Raw genomic sequence first — 13,971 nt, forward strand, 5'->3', positions numbered from 1 at the left:
GTTGTCAGAAGATAAGAATTAGAGTACCGTTATCTTGGAGCGCTCTTGGGCTGAAGCTAAGATTAACTGAAAAGAGGAAGGTAGACCATGAAGAGAATTTGAAAGAAAAATGGTTCTTTTAAAATCAGATTCAGATTATTTATCACATGAATAGGATACCAAAGGATTGGAGGATAGCCAATGTTGTTCTTTGTTCTGCTGTTTAAAAAGGGCTCTAAACAGAAGCTAGGAAATTATAGGCCAGTGAGTCTCACATCATTTGTGGGAAAGTTATTGGAAAGTATCCTAAGGTACCAGATATATTTGGGTAGACATGGACTGTTTAAGGATTGTCAGCATGGCTTTGTGCATGTTAGGTAAAATCTAACCAATCTTAATAGTTTTTCAAGGAAGTTACCAGGAAAGTGGAAGAAGGCAAGACAGGATGTTGACTATATGGAACCTAGTAAACCATTTGGCAAGGTCCCACATGAGAGGTGGGTGAAGAAGGTTCACTCACTCAGCATTCAGGATGAGGTAGTAAATGGGATTAGACATTCGCTTTGTAGGGGAAGCCAGAGAGTGTAGTAGGTGATTGCCTCTCTGACTGGTGGCCTGTGACTGCAGGTGTGCCACAGGGATCAGTTCTGGGTCCTTTGTTTGCCATGTATATCAGTGATCTGGATGATAATGTGGTTAACAGAGTCAGCAAACTTGTGGATGACACCAAGAATGGGGGTATAGTGGACAGTGAAGAAGTCTATCATGGCTTGCAGAGGGATCTACATCAGCTGGAAAAATTAGCTGGAAAATGGCAGATGGAATTTAATGCAAACAAATGAGAGGTTTTGCACTTCGGTAGAACCAACCAGGGTAGGTCTTACGTAGTGAACAGTAAGGCACTGAAGCGTGTGGTAGAACAAAGGGATCTAAGGATACAGGTCTATTATTGAAAGTAGCATCACAGATACATAGGGTCATAAAGAAATCTTTTGGCAATTGGCCTTCATAAATCAGTATTTTGAGAACAGTAGATGGAATGTTATGCTGAAGTTGTATAAAACATTGATGGGGCTTAACTTGAAATATTGTGTGCAGTTTTGGTCACCTACCTACGAGAAAGATTTAAACAAGGTTGAAAGAGTTCAGAGAAAATTTACAAGGATGTTGCCGGGTCTGGAGGACCTGAGTTGAATAAGTTAGGGCTGTATTCTTTAGAATGTAGAAGATTGAGAGGAGATTTGATAAAGGTATACAAAATTATGAGGTATAGATAGGTAAATGTAAGCTCTCTTTTTCCACTGAGGTTCAGTGAAACTACAACCAGAGGTCATGGGTTAAGGGTAAAGGGTGATAACCTTAAGGGCGACATGAGGGAAACTTATTCACTCAGAGGGCCATGAGTGTGTAGAATGAGTTATCAGCACAAGTGATGCTTGCGAGCTTGATTTCAATGTTTAAGGGAAGTTTGAATAGGTACATGGATAGTAGGTATATGGAGGGCTATGGTCCCTGTGCAGGTTGATAGGAGTAGGCAGTTTAAGTGGTTTCAGCATGCTCTAGATGGGCCAAAGGGCCTTTTTCTGTGATGTACTTCTCTATGACTCTATCTAGGGACTAGTATCTAGCCTGGAAGAACCGTTGAGTGCAATAGTCAAGCGACAGTCTGACACAGGAATTCTGCCTTAAAAACTCCTCTGCCACAATCTTTGTCTATCTCATGTTACACTGACAGAACACACCCATGAGAAGCAGAGACACAGAAGTAGGGCGGAGAAAAAACCCCTTGGAATCTTGAACAATGTCTCCAAGTTCCGTGATATCTCAAGGCATCAGGTCAAATACTGAGAAGGAAGCCTCCTAATTACCACCGCTCATCCTTGAATAATAAATGAATAAATGCTGTCAGATGTGCAATGATACTGAGAGTGCCCAAGGCAGCAGTACGCACTCTTGATGGGGAGCAATGGTGTCACCACCGCAGATCCCATCTGTGTTCTGAAGCTCACTGCTGTCTGTCTGCTTCTGCAGCAGATAGTGAGTGAACCAGTACAAGGGGATATACGTGTAATAAAGTCCCATCTCCACATCAAGGACAGCCTCCTCTCTGTAATGTCGGTGCTATAATTTTGCTAACAGGGATAGACCCAGAAGGAATCAGACTGCTTAAAACTAGTATCTGTGAGTTGCTATGGACTATCATTGTCAGCGGCAGTAATGACGGCCATTGCAAACTGAAGTCTCATGACCTAGCAGATTCCTCATTCTATTTACAAATAAGCCAGATATGCAGAAAGTGTGCAGAAGTACTTGTTAGGAATATCATAACCATATTTAAAAATGATCGGAATGAAAGTGATATTTAAAAATTGGGAGAAGCCAAGGGAAGCAACGGTCATGACACAATTGCCAAACTTTCAGAATCAACCTGCACCATTTCCAGAGGTAGGTTAGTGGGGCTGCCAAATGCTTAGTGAAGACTTTGGGCTTCGGGTGGAATTAATGGGCATTCATACATTTACACTACAATTGATTGACAGAGTCTTCCACCAGCGGGTGGGACTGCTGCACAGAGAATGACAGAGGTGAATGACTGTCAACCAGACACTTGTATCAGGCTAGCTGCAAAACAGAACTACTTGCACGTAATGGAAAGAGCGAAGCAATCTACAACCATCAGATTAGATCAAAGTTCCTTCGGCCTGCCCCATCCTGGCAGGAAAGCTGGTGGACAATTAACCTACTAATGGGAGGAAGAAGCTTCAAGAACATCCTCATTCTCAAAAAGGCATTAGAGGCTAAAGAGGAGCTGGAACTGCCTATTTCATAATACATCTCAGCCTTCTCCTGAAATTCCTACGAGTTAAAGTCAGATCAAGCCATGGCTGAGAGCACAAGATACAGAAAGACTTTGGAACCAGACATCTTCTCAACTGTAGTACCAAAGATCTGTATTTAGAACCAGCTATGCCACCAACACAGATGTTCCTGTACAATTATAACCATCTCAATGAGAAATATATCCCAGCTCCGTGCTCTCTGTGATCAGCATAATTAAGAAAGTCATTACTGACAGTACTATCAAGCAGTTATGGTTATGACCTAGGTTTTGCCAGCACCATTTGGCTGCAGATCTTAACATAACCATTGTATAAATATATATTATATCCAAGCTTTAAATTCTAAAGGTGAAGCGAAGATGGCGGCTCTTAAATCAAGGCATCATTTGACTGAGTGTGACATCAAGGTGCCTTGGTAAAACTGATGGCAGTGGGCATCCATCATGAAAGCTCCATCACCCAGGACATGCCTTCTCATCAGAGAGGAGGTGCAGGAGCCTGAAGACACATTCTCAGTGTTTTAAGGACAACTTCTTCCTCTCCCCTTTCAGATTTATGAATGGCTCATTAACCTATGAACACTACCTCATTATTATTTTGCTCTATTTTTGCACTATATATATATATAAATATTTATTTTCATAATTTATTTATTCGAGTTGGTGAACTGAGTAGTGTTTAAGGACTCATCAGAAGATTTTTTTGTATTTACATTATTTGTTGCATTTGCACATTGGTTTTTTGTGCGTCTCTGAGTGCAGTTTTTCATTGATTCTATCGTGTTTCTTTGTGTCTACTTTGAATTCCCGCAAGAAAATAAATCTCAGGATAGTAAATGGTAACATATAGGTACTTTGATAATAAATTTGCTTTGAACTTCGAAGTTTCTTTCTTATGAGCTCAAATTACCTGAGATTGTACTCTAAATTTTCTTGATAGCAACCCAATTAGGTTTAGAAGTGTTCCTTTTTTAACTTCTCAAGCCAGGTTTTGGATGTGATGACAGTATATCAGTCTAAAAGAATGGACAGAGAACAGTTGTGTTCACGACTCATTATGTGTTATGCAGTTGAAGGATATTTGCTGCAGTAGTTTAAAATAATGTTTTGGGACTTTCTGTTTCATGAGTTCAAGTCAAAGCAATGTAGAAATAACAATTAAATTTTGATATCCCTGATGATGGAGAACAGCATCAAGACATTGCTGGCATGCCAGAAAATAGGATCTAAAACAGTGAGGTGGTTGGGATGATGCTGTTGCAACAATTATTAAATTGCCCACACACCCTACAACATTATGCACAGTATAATAAACCTCTCAAATGAATGGGAAGAAATGATATAAAGCATGGAAACAGGTAGTCTATCCCAACTGTAATGCGCCATTTATTCTCCACTCAAATCCTCAATCAAGTCTCGTCCACTCAATTTTCCTCTGCCTCAAAAGCTTCACAGTGAATAGAGAGCTCTGGAGAGTCTTGGGGTCACAAGTGCATAGTTTCCTGAAAGCAGTGTCATGGGTGAATATGTCATGTAGTATACCGGTTGTGCATCAGACAGGGCACTGAGTTTAAGAACTGGGATGTAATGTTGCCGTAGTATAAGATGTTGGTGAGGTCACAATTGGACTATTGTGTACAGTTTTAGTTGTGCTGTTATAGGAAAGACATTAAGCTGGATAGAGTACAAAAAGAATTTATGAAAGTGATGACAGGACTCAAGGGCCTAAGTTATAGGAAAAGTGTGGACAGTCTAGGAGTATAGGAGACTGAGGGTGACTTTATAGTTGTATATAAAATCATGCAGGGCATAGATAAGGTGAGTGCACAGAGTTTTTTTTTTCTGAAGAAAAGAGAAGCAACAATTAATGTTTAAAGTGAGAATTTAGAAGGGATTTGAGGAGAAACTTCCTTACAGAAAGGGAGGTGCGTGGGTGCGTAAGTCAAATGATCTCCCAGAGAAAGTGGTTGAGGCTAGTACAATAACATTTGAATATCATTTGGAAGGTGCATGGATAGGAAAGTTATACAATATCGGCCAGATGTGAGCAAATGGCATCAGCTTGGTTGAGCATATCGGCCAGTATGGATGAGTTGCTCACGTTCTGTTTCCATGTTGTATCACTGTGACTCAGTTTCAAATAAGAATATGCATACAGGTATACAAGTCATCCTTTGGAAACAAATACTGTAGGTCCTATTTTTACAGATACACATTGGTCAACTGTGTCCAGAGTTGGAATATATGTATAAATCACAACTAGTCTGTTCATGAATTTAATTAAATTATGGGAGCTCATTCATATGTACAGTTGTCCATGTCTGGGGACGGTCTATATATCAAATTGTCAACTTTCATTGGTGATTGTGTTAGTTTAGAGAAATGACACAGCAGTGACAGGAATTTGATTTTCTTATAGATCTGGATCATACAAAGATTCTGAAGGAATCAGACATCACGATGAATTTGATGTGTCTCTGTTAGTGTGTCACAGTGCAGGACCTTTCGAAGAACAGCCAGAAACAGAACACAACATGCTACGGTGAGATGCCCTTTACCAATTTTGAATAATTCAGATGGCAATACTTTGGAATCTTAAAATATTTTCTTTCTTTTTAATGCTTATGAATAGATTTTTTTTATTCATTGACCTTTCCTCTGCTGGAAGGAGTAGAGCATTCTAAGCATTGAAAAATGCTTCTGCAGTGAGAAGTATTCGATCAAGGCACGACAGCGCAAGCGCATGGACGTCAGCGAGTTAGACCAGAGGGAGAGATTTAAATGGAAGACAGCTTTATAGAGCGAGCAACAGAGCAGGAAGGCTTTGGCTTAATGGGGCTTAAGCGATAATGGGTAGAGGTGAGGTGAGTTACTTATGAAGAATAGAAACAGGAAGAGTGTGTGTAAGGCCGTTGTTCTCTACTGGGTTTCGGATGTGGGATGTCCGGGGGATTCCCAGCCTCCTGTATGGCCACATCTGCACCAGGTGCATCGAGCTGCAGCTCGATGACCTTCATCTGGTCAGGGAGAGTGAGGAGGTGATACCAGCAATGTCGGTAGGGAAAGGGAGGAGGTCCTGACAACAGACTACAGGGTGTTAGGAAGGCAGTCCCTCAAAGGTAGTAATCTCAGGATTATTGCCTGCGCCGTGACAGTGAGCATAGGAATTGAATGAGGCGGAGGATAAATGCATGACTGAGGGATTGGAACAGGGGGCAGGGGTCAGGGATTCAGATTTCTGGATCATTGGGACCTCTTTTGGGGCAGGTGTGACCTGTACAAAAAGATGGGTTGCACTTGAATCCGTGGGGGTTCAATATCCTGACAGGGAGGTTTGCTGAGGCTGTTGGGGAGAGTTTAAGCTAGAGTTGCTGGGGGGTGGGAATCAAACTGAAGAGACAGGGGAAGGGGTAGTTGGCTCACAAATAGAGAAAGCTTGTAGACATTGCGAGAGGGAGGATAGGCAGGTGATAGAGAAGGAACGTGCTCAGACCATTGGTTTGAGGTGTATATATTTTAATGCAAGGAGTATTATGGACAAAACAGATGAGCTTAGAATGTGGATCAGAACTTGGAGCTATGACGTTGTGGCCATTACAGAGACTTGAATGGCTCAGGGGCAGGAATGGTTACTTAGAGTGCCAGGCTTTAGATGTTTCAGAAAGGACAGGGAGGAAGGCAAAAGAGGTGGGGGCATGGCATCAATGATAAGAGATCTGCAGAAAAGAAGGAAGTCATGGAGGGATTGTCTACAGAGTCTCTGGGTGGAAGTTAGGAATAGGAAGGGGTCAATAACTGTATTGGATGTTTTTTTATAGACCACCCAATAGTAACAGGGACATCGAGGAGGAGATTTGGAGACAGATTCTGGAAATGTGTAATAATAACGGGTTTGTAGCGGTGGGAGATTTTAATTACCCAAATATTAATTGGCATCTCCCTAGAGCAGGGGTCGGCAACCCTTACCACTGAAAGAGCCATATGGACCCGCTTCCCACAGAAAAGAAAACACTGGGAGCCACAAAACCCGTTTGACATTTAAAATGAAATAACACTGCATACAACGGTTTCTTTTTGCCTTTATGCTATGTATAAACAAACTATAATGTGTTGCATTTATGAAATCGATGAACTCCTGCAGAGCAAACAAAATTACATTTCTGCATGCAACAAAAACATTTTGAACTCTGAAAAAAAGACGTTGGGTTGAAGGTTACTACATCGTTAGCCTACCTTGGATCGAAAAATTCAAAGAAATCGCGCACTGGCGGGTGTCAGGCATTGGCAGTGGTGACGTATATTAATAGCGATAAAAACACGCAGCGCTAAAATAACGACACGGAGTGGTTAAACTGCAGTCAAAGATAACTTTATTCGAACGACACAGCCTTGCTTTTAAGCCTCTCTCAACCTGCCTCCCATGGGTGCGGATGCTCCAAAAGACACGTACACAAACCCCCGTAGGCTATCACCCTTAGCCGGAACGCTGGCAAATTGTGAGCCGTTTCGGATGTGCCAGGAAATGGGTCGCCACAACGTTTTATTTAGATTGTACAAGATCACCATAATCTTCAAATTTAGAATTACATTTCAAAAACTAACAAACTAACATAAAATACATTTTAATTAAATACTCATCATTTATTTTCCAAAGCCACGGGGAGCCGCAGCACAGAGATGAAAGTGACGCATGCGGCTCCGGAGCCGCGGGTTGCCGACCCCTGCCCTAGAGCAAGGGGTTTAGATGGGGTGGAGTTTGTTAGGTGTGTTCAGGAAGGTGTCTTGACACAGTATGTAGATAAGCCTACAAGAAGAAAGGCTGTACTTGTTCTGGTATTGGGAAATGAACCTGGTCAGGTGTCAGTTCTCTCAGTGGGAGAGCATTTTGGAGATAATGATCACAATTCTATCTCCTTTACTATAGCATTGGAAAGGGATAGGAACAGACAAGTTAGGAAAACATTTAATTGGATTAAGGGGAAATATGAGGCTATCAGGCAGGAACTTGGAAGCATAAATTGGGAACAGATGTTCTCAGGAAACTGTACGGCAGAAATGTGGCAAATGTTCAGAGGATATTTCCATGGCATTCTGCATAGGTACATTCCAGTGAGACAGGGAAAGGATGGTAGGGTACAGGAACCATGGTGTACAAAGGTCATTTTAAATCTAGTCAAGAAGAAAAGAAAAGCTTATGTAAGGGTCAAAAACCTAGGTAATGATAGAGATCTAAGAGTATAAGGTTAGCAGGAAGAAGCTTAAAGATGAAATTAGGACGGCCAAAAAGGGCCATTAGAAGGATTAAGGAAAACCCCAAGGCATTCCACACTTATGTGAAGAACAAGACGATAAGACTTAAGAGAATAGGACCAATCAAATGTGACAGTAGAAAAGTGTGTATGGAGCTAGAGGAGATAGCAGAGATACTTAATGAATGCTTTGTTTCAGTATTCACTATGGGAAAGGATCTTGGTGATTGTAGGGATAACTTACGGTGGACTGAAAAGCTTGGGTGTATAGATATTAAGAAAGAGGATGTGCTGGAGCTTTTGGAAAGCATCAAATTGGATATGTCACTGGTACCAGAAGAGATGTACCCCAGGCTACTGGAGGAGATGAGGGAGGATATTGCTGAGCCTCTGACAATGATCTATGCATCGTCAATGGAGACGGGAGAGTTTCTGGAGGACTGGAGAATTGCAGATGTTGTTCCCTTATTCAAGAAAGAGAGTAGAGATAGCCCAGGAAATTACACACCAGTGAGTCTTGCTTAAGTAGTTGGTAAGTTGATGGAAAAGATCGGAGAGGCAGGATTTATGAACATTCCGAGAGGCATAATATGATTAGGAATAGTCAGCAATGGCTTTGGCAAAGGCAGGTCATGCCATACGAGCCTGATTGAATTTTTGAGGATGTGACTAAACACTTTGATGAAATTAGAGCCGTAGATGTAGTGTTTATGGATTTCAGCAAAGCATTTGATAAGATACCCAATGCAAGGCTTATAGAGAAATAAGGAGGCATGGGATCCAAGGGGACATCCAAGGCAAATGGTATGTTGGCATTCATAGCAAAAGGATTTGAGTACAGGAGCAGGGAGGTTCTACTGCAGTTGTACAAGGCCTTGGTGAGACCGCACCTAGAATATTGTGTGCAGTTTTGGTTCCCTAATCTGAGGAAAGACATTCTTGCCATAGAGGGAGTACAGAGAAGGTTCACCAGATTGATTCCTGGGATGGCAGGACTTTCATATGAAGAAAGACTGGATCGACTAGGCTTATACTCACTGGAATTTAGAAGATTGAAGGAGGATCTTATTGACACGTATAAAATTCTAAAGGGATTGGACAGGCTAGATGCAGGAAGATTGTTTCCGATGTTGGAGAAGTCCAGAACAAGGGGTCACAGTTGAAGGATAAAGGGGAAGCCTCTTAGGACAGAGATGAGGAAAAACTTCTTCACACAGAGTTGTGAATCTGTGGAATTCTCTGCCACAGGAAACAGTTGAGGCCGGTTCATTGGCTATATTTAAGAGGAAGTTAGATATGGCCCTTGTGGCTAAAGGGATCAGGGGGTATGGAGAGAAAGCAGGTACAGGGTTCTGATCAGCCGTGATAATACTGAATGGCGGTGCAGGCGGTGCAGGCTCAAAGGGCCGAGTGGCCTACTCCTGCACCTATTTTCTTTGTTTCTATGTTTCTATTGCTTTGTGGATCCAGAATTGGCTTGCCCACAGAAAGCAGAGTGGTTGTAGACAGGTCATATTCTGTATGGAGTTCGGTGACCAGTGGTGTGCCTCAGGGACCCCTTTTCTTTGTGATTTTTATTAATGACATGGATGAGGAAGTGGAGGGATGGGTTAGTAAATTTGCTGATGACACAAAGGTTGGGGGTGTTGTGGATAGTGTGGTGGGCTGTCAGAGGTTACAGCGAGACATCAATAGGATGCAAAACTGGGCTGAGAAGTGGCAGATGGAGTTCAACCCAGACAAGTGTGAGGGTTCATTTTGGTAGGTCAAATATGATGGCAGAATATAGTATTAATGGTAAGACTGTTGGCAGTGTGGAGGATCAGAGGGGTCTTGGGGTCCGAGCCCATAGGGCACACAAAGCTGCTACGCAGATTGACTCTTGTTAAGAAGGCATACGGTGCATTGGCCTTCATCAACCGTGGGACTGAGTTTAGGAGCCGAGAGGTAGTGTTGCAGCTATTTAGGACCCTGCTCAGACCCCACTTGGAGTACTGTGCTCAGTTCTGGTCACCTCACTACAGGAAGGATGTGGAATTTATAGGAAGGGTGCAGAGGAGATTTACAAGGATGTTGTCTGGATTAGGGAGCATGCCTGATAAGAGTAGGTTGAGTGAACTCGGCCTTTTTTCGCTGGAACGACGGATGAGAGGCGACCTGATAGAGGTGTACTCGATGATGAGAGGCATTGATCGTGTGGATAGTCAGAGACCCTTTCCCAGGGCTGAGATGGCTGACACGAGAGGGCACAGTTTTAAGGTGCTTGGAGTAGGTACAGAGGAAATGTCAGGAGTAATTTTTTTTATGCAGAGAGTAGTGAATGCGTGGAATGGGCTGCTGGTGGCTGTGGTGGAGGCAGATATGATAGGGTCTTTTAAGCGACTCCTGGATAGGTACATGGAGCTTAGAAAAATAGAGGGCAATGGGTAACCCTAGGTAATTTCTAAAGTTAGTACACGTTTGGCACAGCTTTGTGGGCCGAAGGGCCTGTATTGTGCTGTAGGTTTTCTGCGTTTCTATGTCTATGTTTAAAAATTGTGGATCTCTGCTGAGTTTGTGTGTTTCACAGGGAATTGGATGGGAACTTCTAAGAAGGGAATTATGACAATATGGCGGGTAGTAGGACTGATGGTGAGGCATCATTGGCTGCGTCACTTAAAAGTGCAGTTATAATTCTGTTTATGTCAAATATTACAAACATAAATCCAGAGCAGTGTTATGCCAAGCTTGTTATGGTATTTAATAAAATCATGGCTAATCCTACAATTAATAAAGTTTCACTGAACAATTATAAGCATGCAGTTGATTATATAAAAATAATAAGCAAGTGTAGGAAAGCTAAACTACAAGAAAAATAACAATTTTAAACAATCCAACATTATAGTATGTGGGAGATGCCTAGAGATGTTCTGGTTTTCTCCTGATTTCCAATCACTGGTGTGGGGGTGAGTGGTAGAATCTGGGAGAGTACATGAGAATGGCAACAGGATAGTATCACTGCAGATGGGTAATTGATTGTCAGCTCAGAATAAGTAGGATCTATTTTGTGCTATGTATCTCTATATCACTGCAATAAATCAAAAAAGTTAAGGCTTTCAGCGCATCATTCCTTGCATCTTGCCTACCCAAACAAGGCCCATTTTGAACTTAGCCATTTAGCCAGCTAGTTGGCTATCCAACTGATGCAAGTGCTACCATTTAAAAGAAATGGAGGAAAACAGATGTAGAGGCCTTTGAAATTAGAATATTTTAATCTGATTTTGTAAGAGTGGGGCTCCTCATTGAAGGTTAAATTTGTAGCCAGAGGTAGTGGTTAAGGAGGGTACAGTAGTATCATCGAAGAAGCTATTGTCTAGGTACATAGAGGAGCAGGACTCAGGGATATGAACCAGAATCAGGTAATTGAGACTAAGTGAGTGGACAGCATAGAGTAGTTGGGCTAAAGGGCCTATATCCACATTTTATCTGCTGTACATACTGATATACAAGTTTCTTCACCCAGACTGTTTATTTTCCCGAGTAACTTTCCTTGGAACACATTATCAGATGCTTTAAGAAAATTTAAGTTCGTTATAGTGCATCTAGTTTAGTACCAGGAGTACTTGTGGAGCCTTGCGTACATTTCCAATTGAGTGAGCCTCATTTGAAAACACTGTATGTGTGAACACTCTGGTAATATGCTGTCAGTATGCTGGGCAATAACGATCCTTTTTATGGCTTGGCTTTTGTCATTCTAGCATTTATTCTACCTAAATTTTGACACGATCTTTGTGTGAAATTGCTTATTATCTTCAAATAAGACATGGGTTGCTTTCATAATTGGAACATGTATGATTGTTTACATAAATGGTGATTTCAATAAATTTTGTTCTCTGAAACAAGATTCAATTAATTATAGAAAATTTAATCTAATCTTGCTCTGACTTCGTTGTTCATTCACAAATCTAATTAGCAAATGCGGACCTATTTGATGGAGTCCTTAGATGCAAGAAAGAGTACTTGTTAATTATGCTTTTGATCGATTTCTCTCTAAATTGTAATTGAAGTCCTTTCTGAATGGGATGTGGTTCATTGGGCAATAGAGCTGTGACTGAGTTTGGTTACAGTATTGCTTTCCATTGATTGGCTGGTAGTATGTTCAGTAGCAGAACCACAACCTAAGTCAGGTATTTGAAGAATGTGTGTGTGTACCTGTTACGCCACTGGTATTTAGGACAGCAGTGAAGATCATCCTTCTCCTCTGGTGTTCAGGGCTTTTCCTCATCATGCCAGTAGCTTCCTCTTGGCTTTCACTACTGTCAGTCACTTAAGTCCTGGGTGGAGACTCAGGAATACCATCGCACTCAGATGTAGAAGGATTCTTTATTGCTGTTCCCATAATAATTTTGTTTTACCAGCCCTGAGCTGAATCTCTGAACCTGGAGGACCAGTGGACCACTCTTAGTCTGACCTCTACCCTTTGATCTGTTTGGTATGGGTAACCCTACCAAGAGCCAAAGCTTAAAGCCTGACTCCAGCTAGCGTAGCTTTCTGGGTCATTGGGGCATGGAACCCTCCAATCCACGACAAGTTTGTGGTTTTCTTAGAGGGTTTGAAAAATAGAGTATACTTACTCTGCAAACCATAATCAAACACCAATTATTGAGATTTATTTGTGTTAAAATAAGGGAAGTAAAGTAAACCTAAAGAAGAATATTTGCTGAATGACAGTATTAGGTTAGATAATGTTATCTGTTGTTTATTTTTCACTTGCTGAAAGGATGTAGTTAAACATTTCATAAAGAGCTTGTATTGGCTTGCGATTTTTCAGACAATGTAAACTAATACCAATGAATGTAAAGTATGATGCATGAGTTATAAGTGTGGGTCAATTGCATGGATCATTGAATTTGGGAAACCTAAGGACTTGTGACTAATAGTAGATATGTTAGACAAAGTAATTCAGAAAGTTAATAGCATATTGAGATTATATGACTGCAGCAGCAGAACACATTTATGAAAGCTATTTGATAGTTTACAATACATTGTTAAGCCCATAGTTTAAACCTAAATGTCACCTAAATGTGATGTGCTAAATGTCATTCAGGATGTTCCAGTGAAGATTAACAACACTCCTGCCAAATCTAAGAAGCTATTAGGGCACTTATTCAAAGTTATTTATTTAACTGATTAAACATGTGCTATCATTTAAAAGGAAGCCTGAAAATAAGGGCCCTATGTTGCTTTTTGTATGAAGAATGTTCTAATCTAATTTTATAGAAAGCTGGCACCCCATTGAGGATTTTCTGGAACATGTCACACTCACTGGTTTACCCTTGCCCCATTCTACTAGTTACAACTATAAAACTGTAATAGATTTGTTAAAATGATTTTGCTTTTCTAAATTTGTTTTGTCTTTGCCCAACTTTATCACTATTTACCAACTTTTCCTATTACCATTTTCTTAATAATAGACTGATTAATAACTAATTAATAACTGCTTGACAGTGCCTTGTTTTTCTCACTTCCTCAATCCCTCAACTTCTGTCACTTTTCCAATTTGTTGAAGCCATTCACCATTCTAGGGTCTGGTTCTTCTGTTTTCATAGCCAACTCAATCAAAATACTGGTGTATAAATCACCAAGACCTGGAAATTCATCAGCTTTCAATGTCATTAATCTATTTCTTAGTCGGTCTAGACTCGTAGATCTCCGATATTTCCGGGACGTTTTTGGTGTTCTCAATGAAGACAGATACAATGTATTTGTTTAATTTGTCTGCCTTACCCTTGTTCATCAAGTCTATTTTATCTGTCTCAGAATGTAAGATTTTGGGAAGCTTTTCTTTCTGGTGTATTACAGGAGGAGTGGAGACAAGCTAGCTCCTATTGACATCAGTGGATCTGGGGTTGAGAGGGTGAACAG

General features: G+C 41.1%; 1 protein-coding gene across 3 annotated transcripts in view; it reads left to right on the forward strand.

The window, feature by feature from the left end:
* Positions 1–13,971, forward strand: part of szt2 (SZT2 subunit of KICSTOR complex) — a 230,927-nt gene that overhangs the window by 199,917 nt on the left and 17,039 nt on the right. For all 3 annotated transcript variants that reach the window (XM_059984006.1, XM_059984008.1, XM_059984007.1), the window contains one exon: positions 5,238–5,360. In XM_059984006.1, coding sequence (XP_059839989.1) covers positions 5,238–5,360 — 123 coding nt within the window. The remainder of the gene's footprint in view (positions 1–5,237; positions 5,361–13,971) is intronic.

Source organism: Hypanus sabinus, chromosome 11 (genome assembly GCF_030144855.1).
Source record: "Hypanus sabinus isolate sHypSab1 chromosome 11, sHypSab1.hap1, whole genome shotgun sequence".
Lineage (NCBI taxonomy): Eukaryota > Metazoa > Chordata > Chondrichthyes > Myliobatiformes > Dasyatidae > Hypanus > Hypanus sabinus.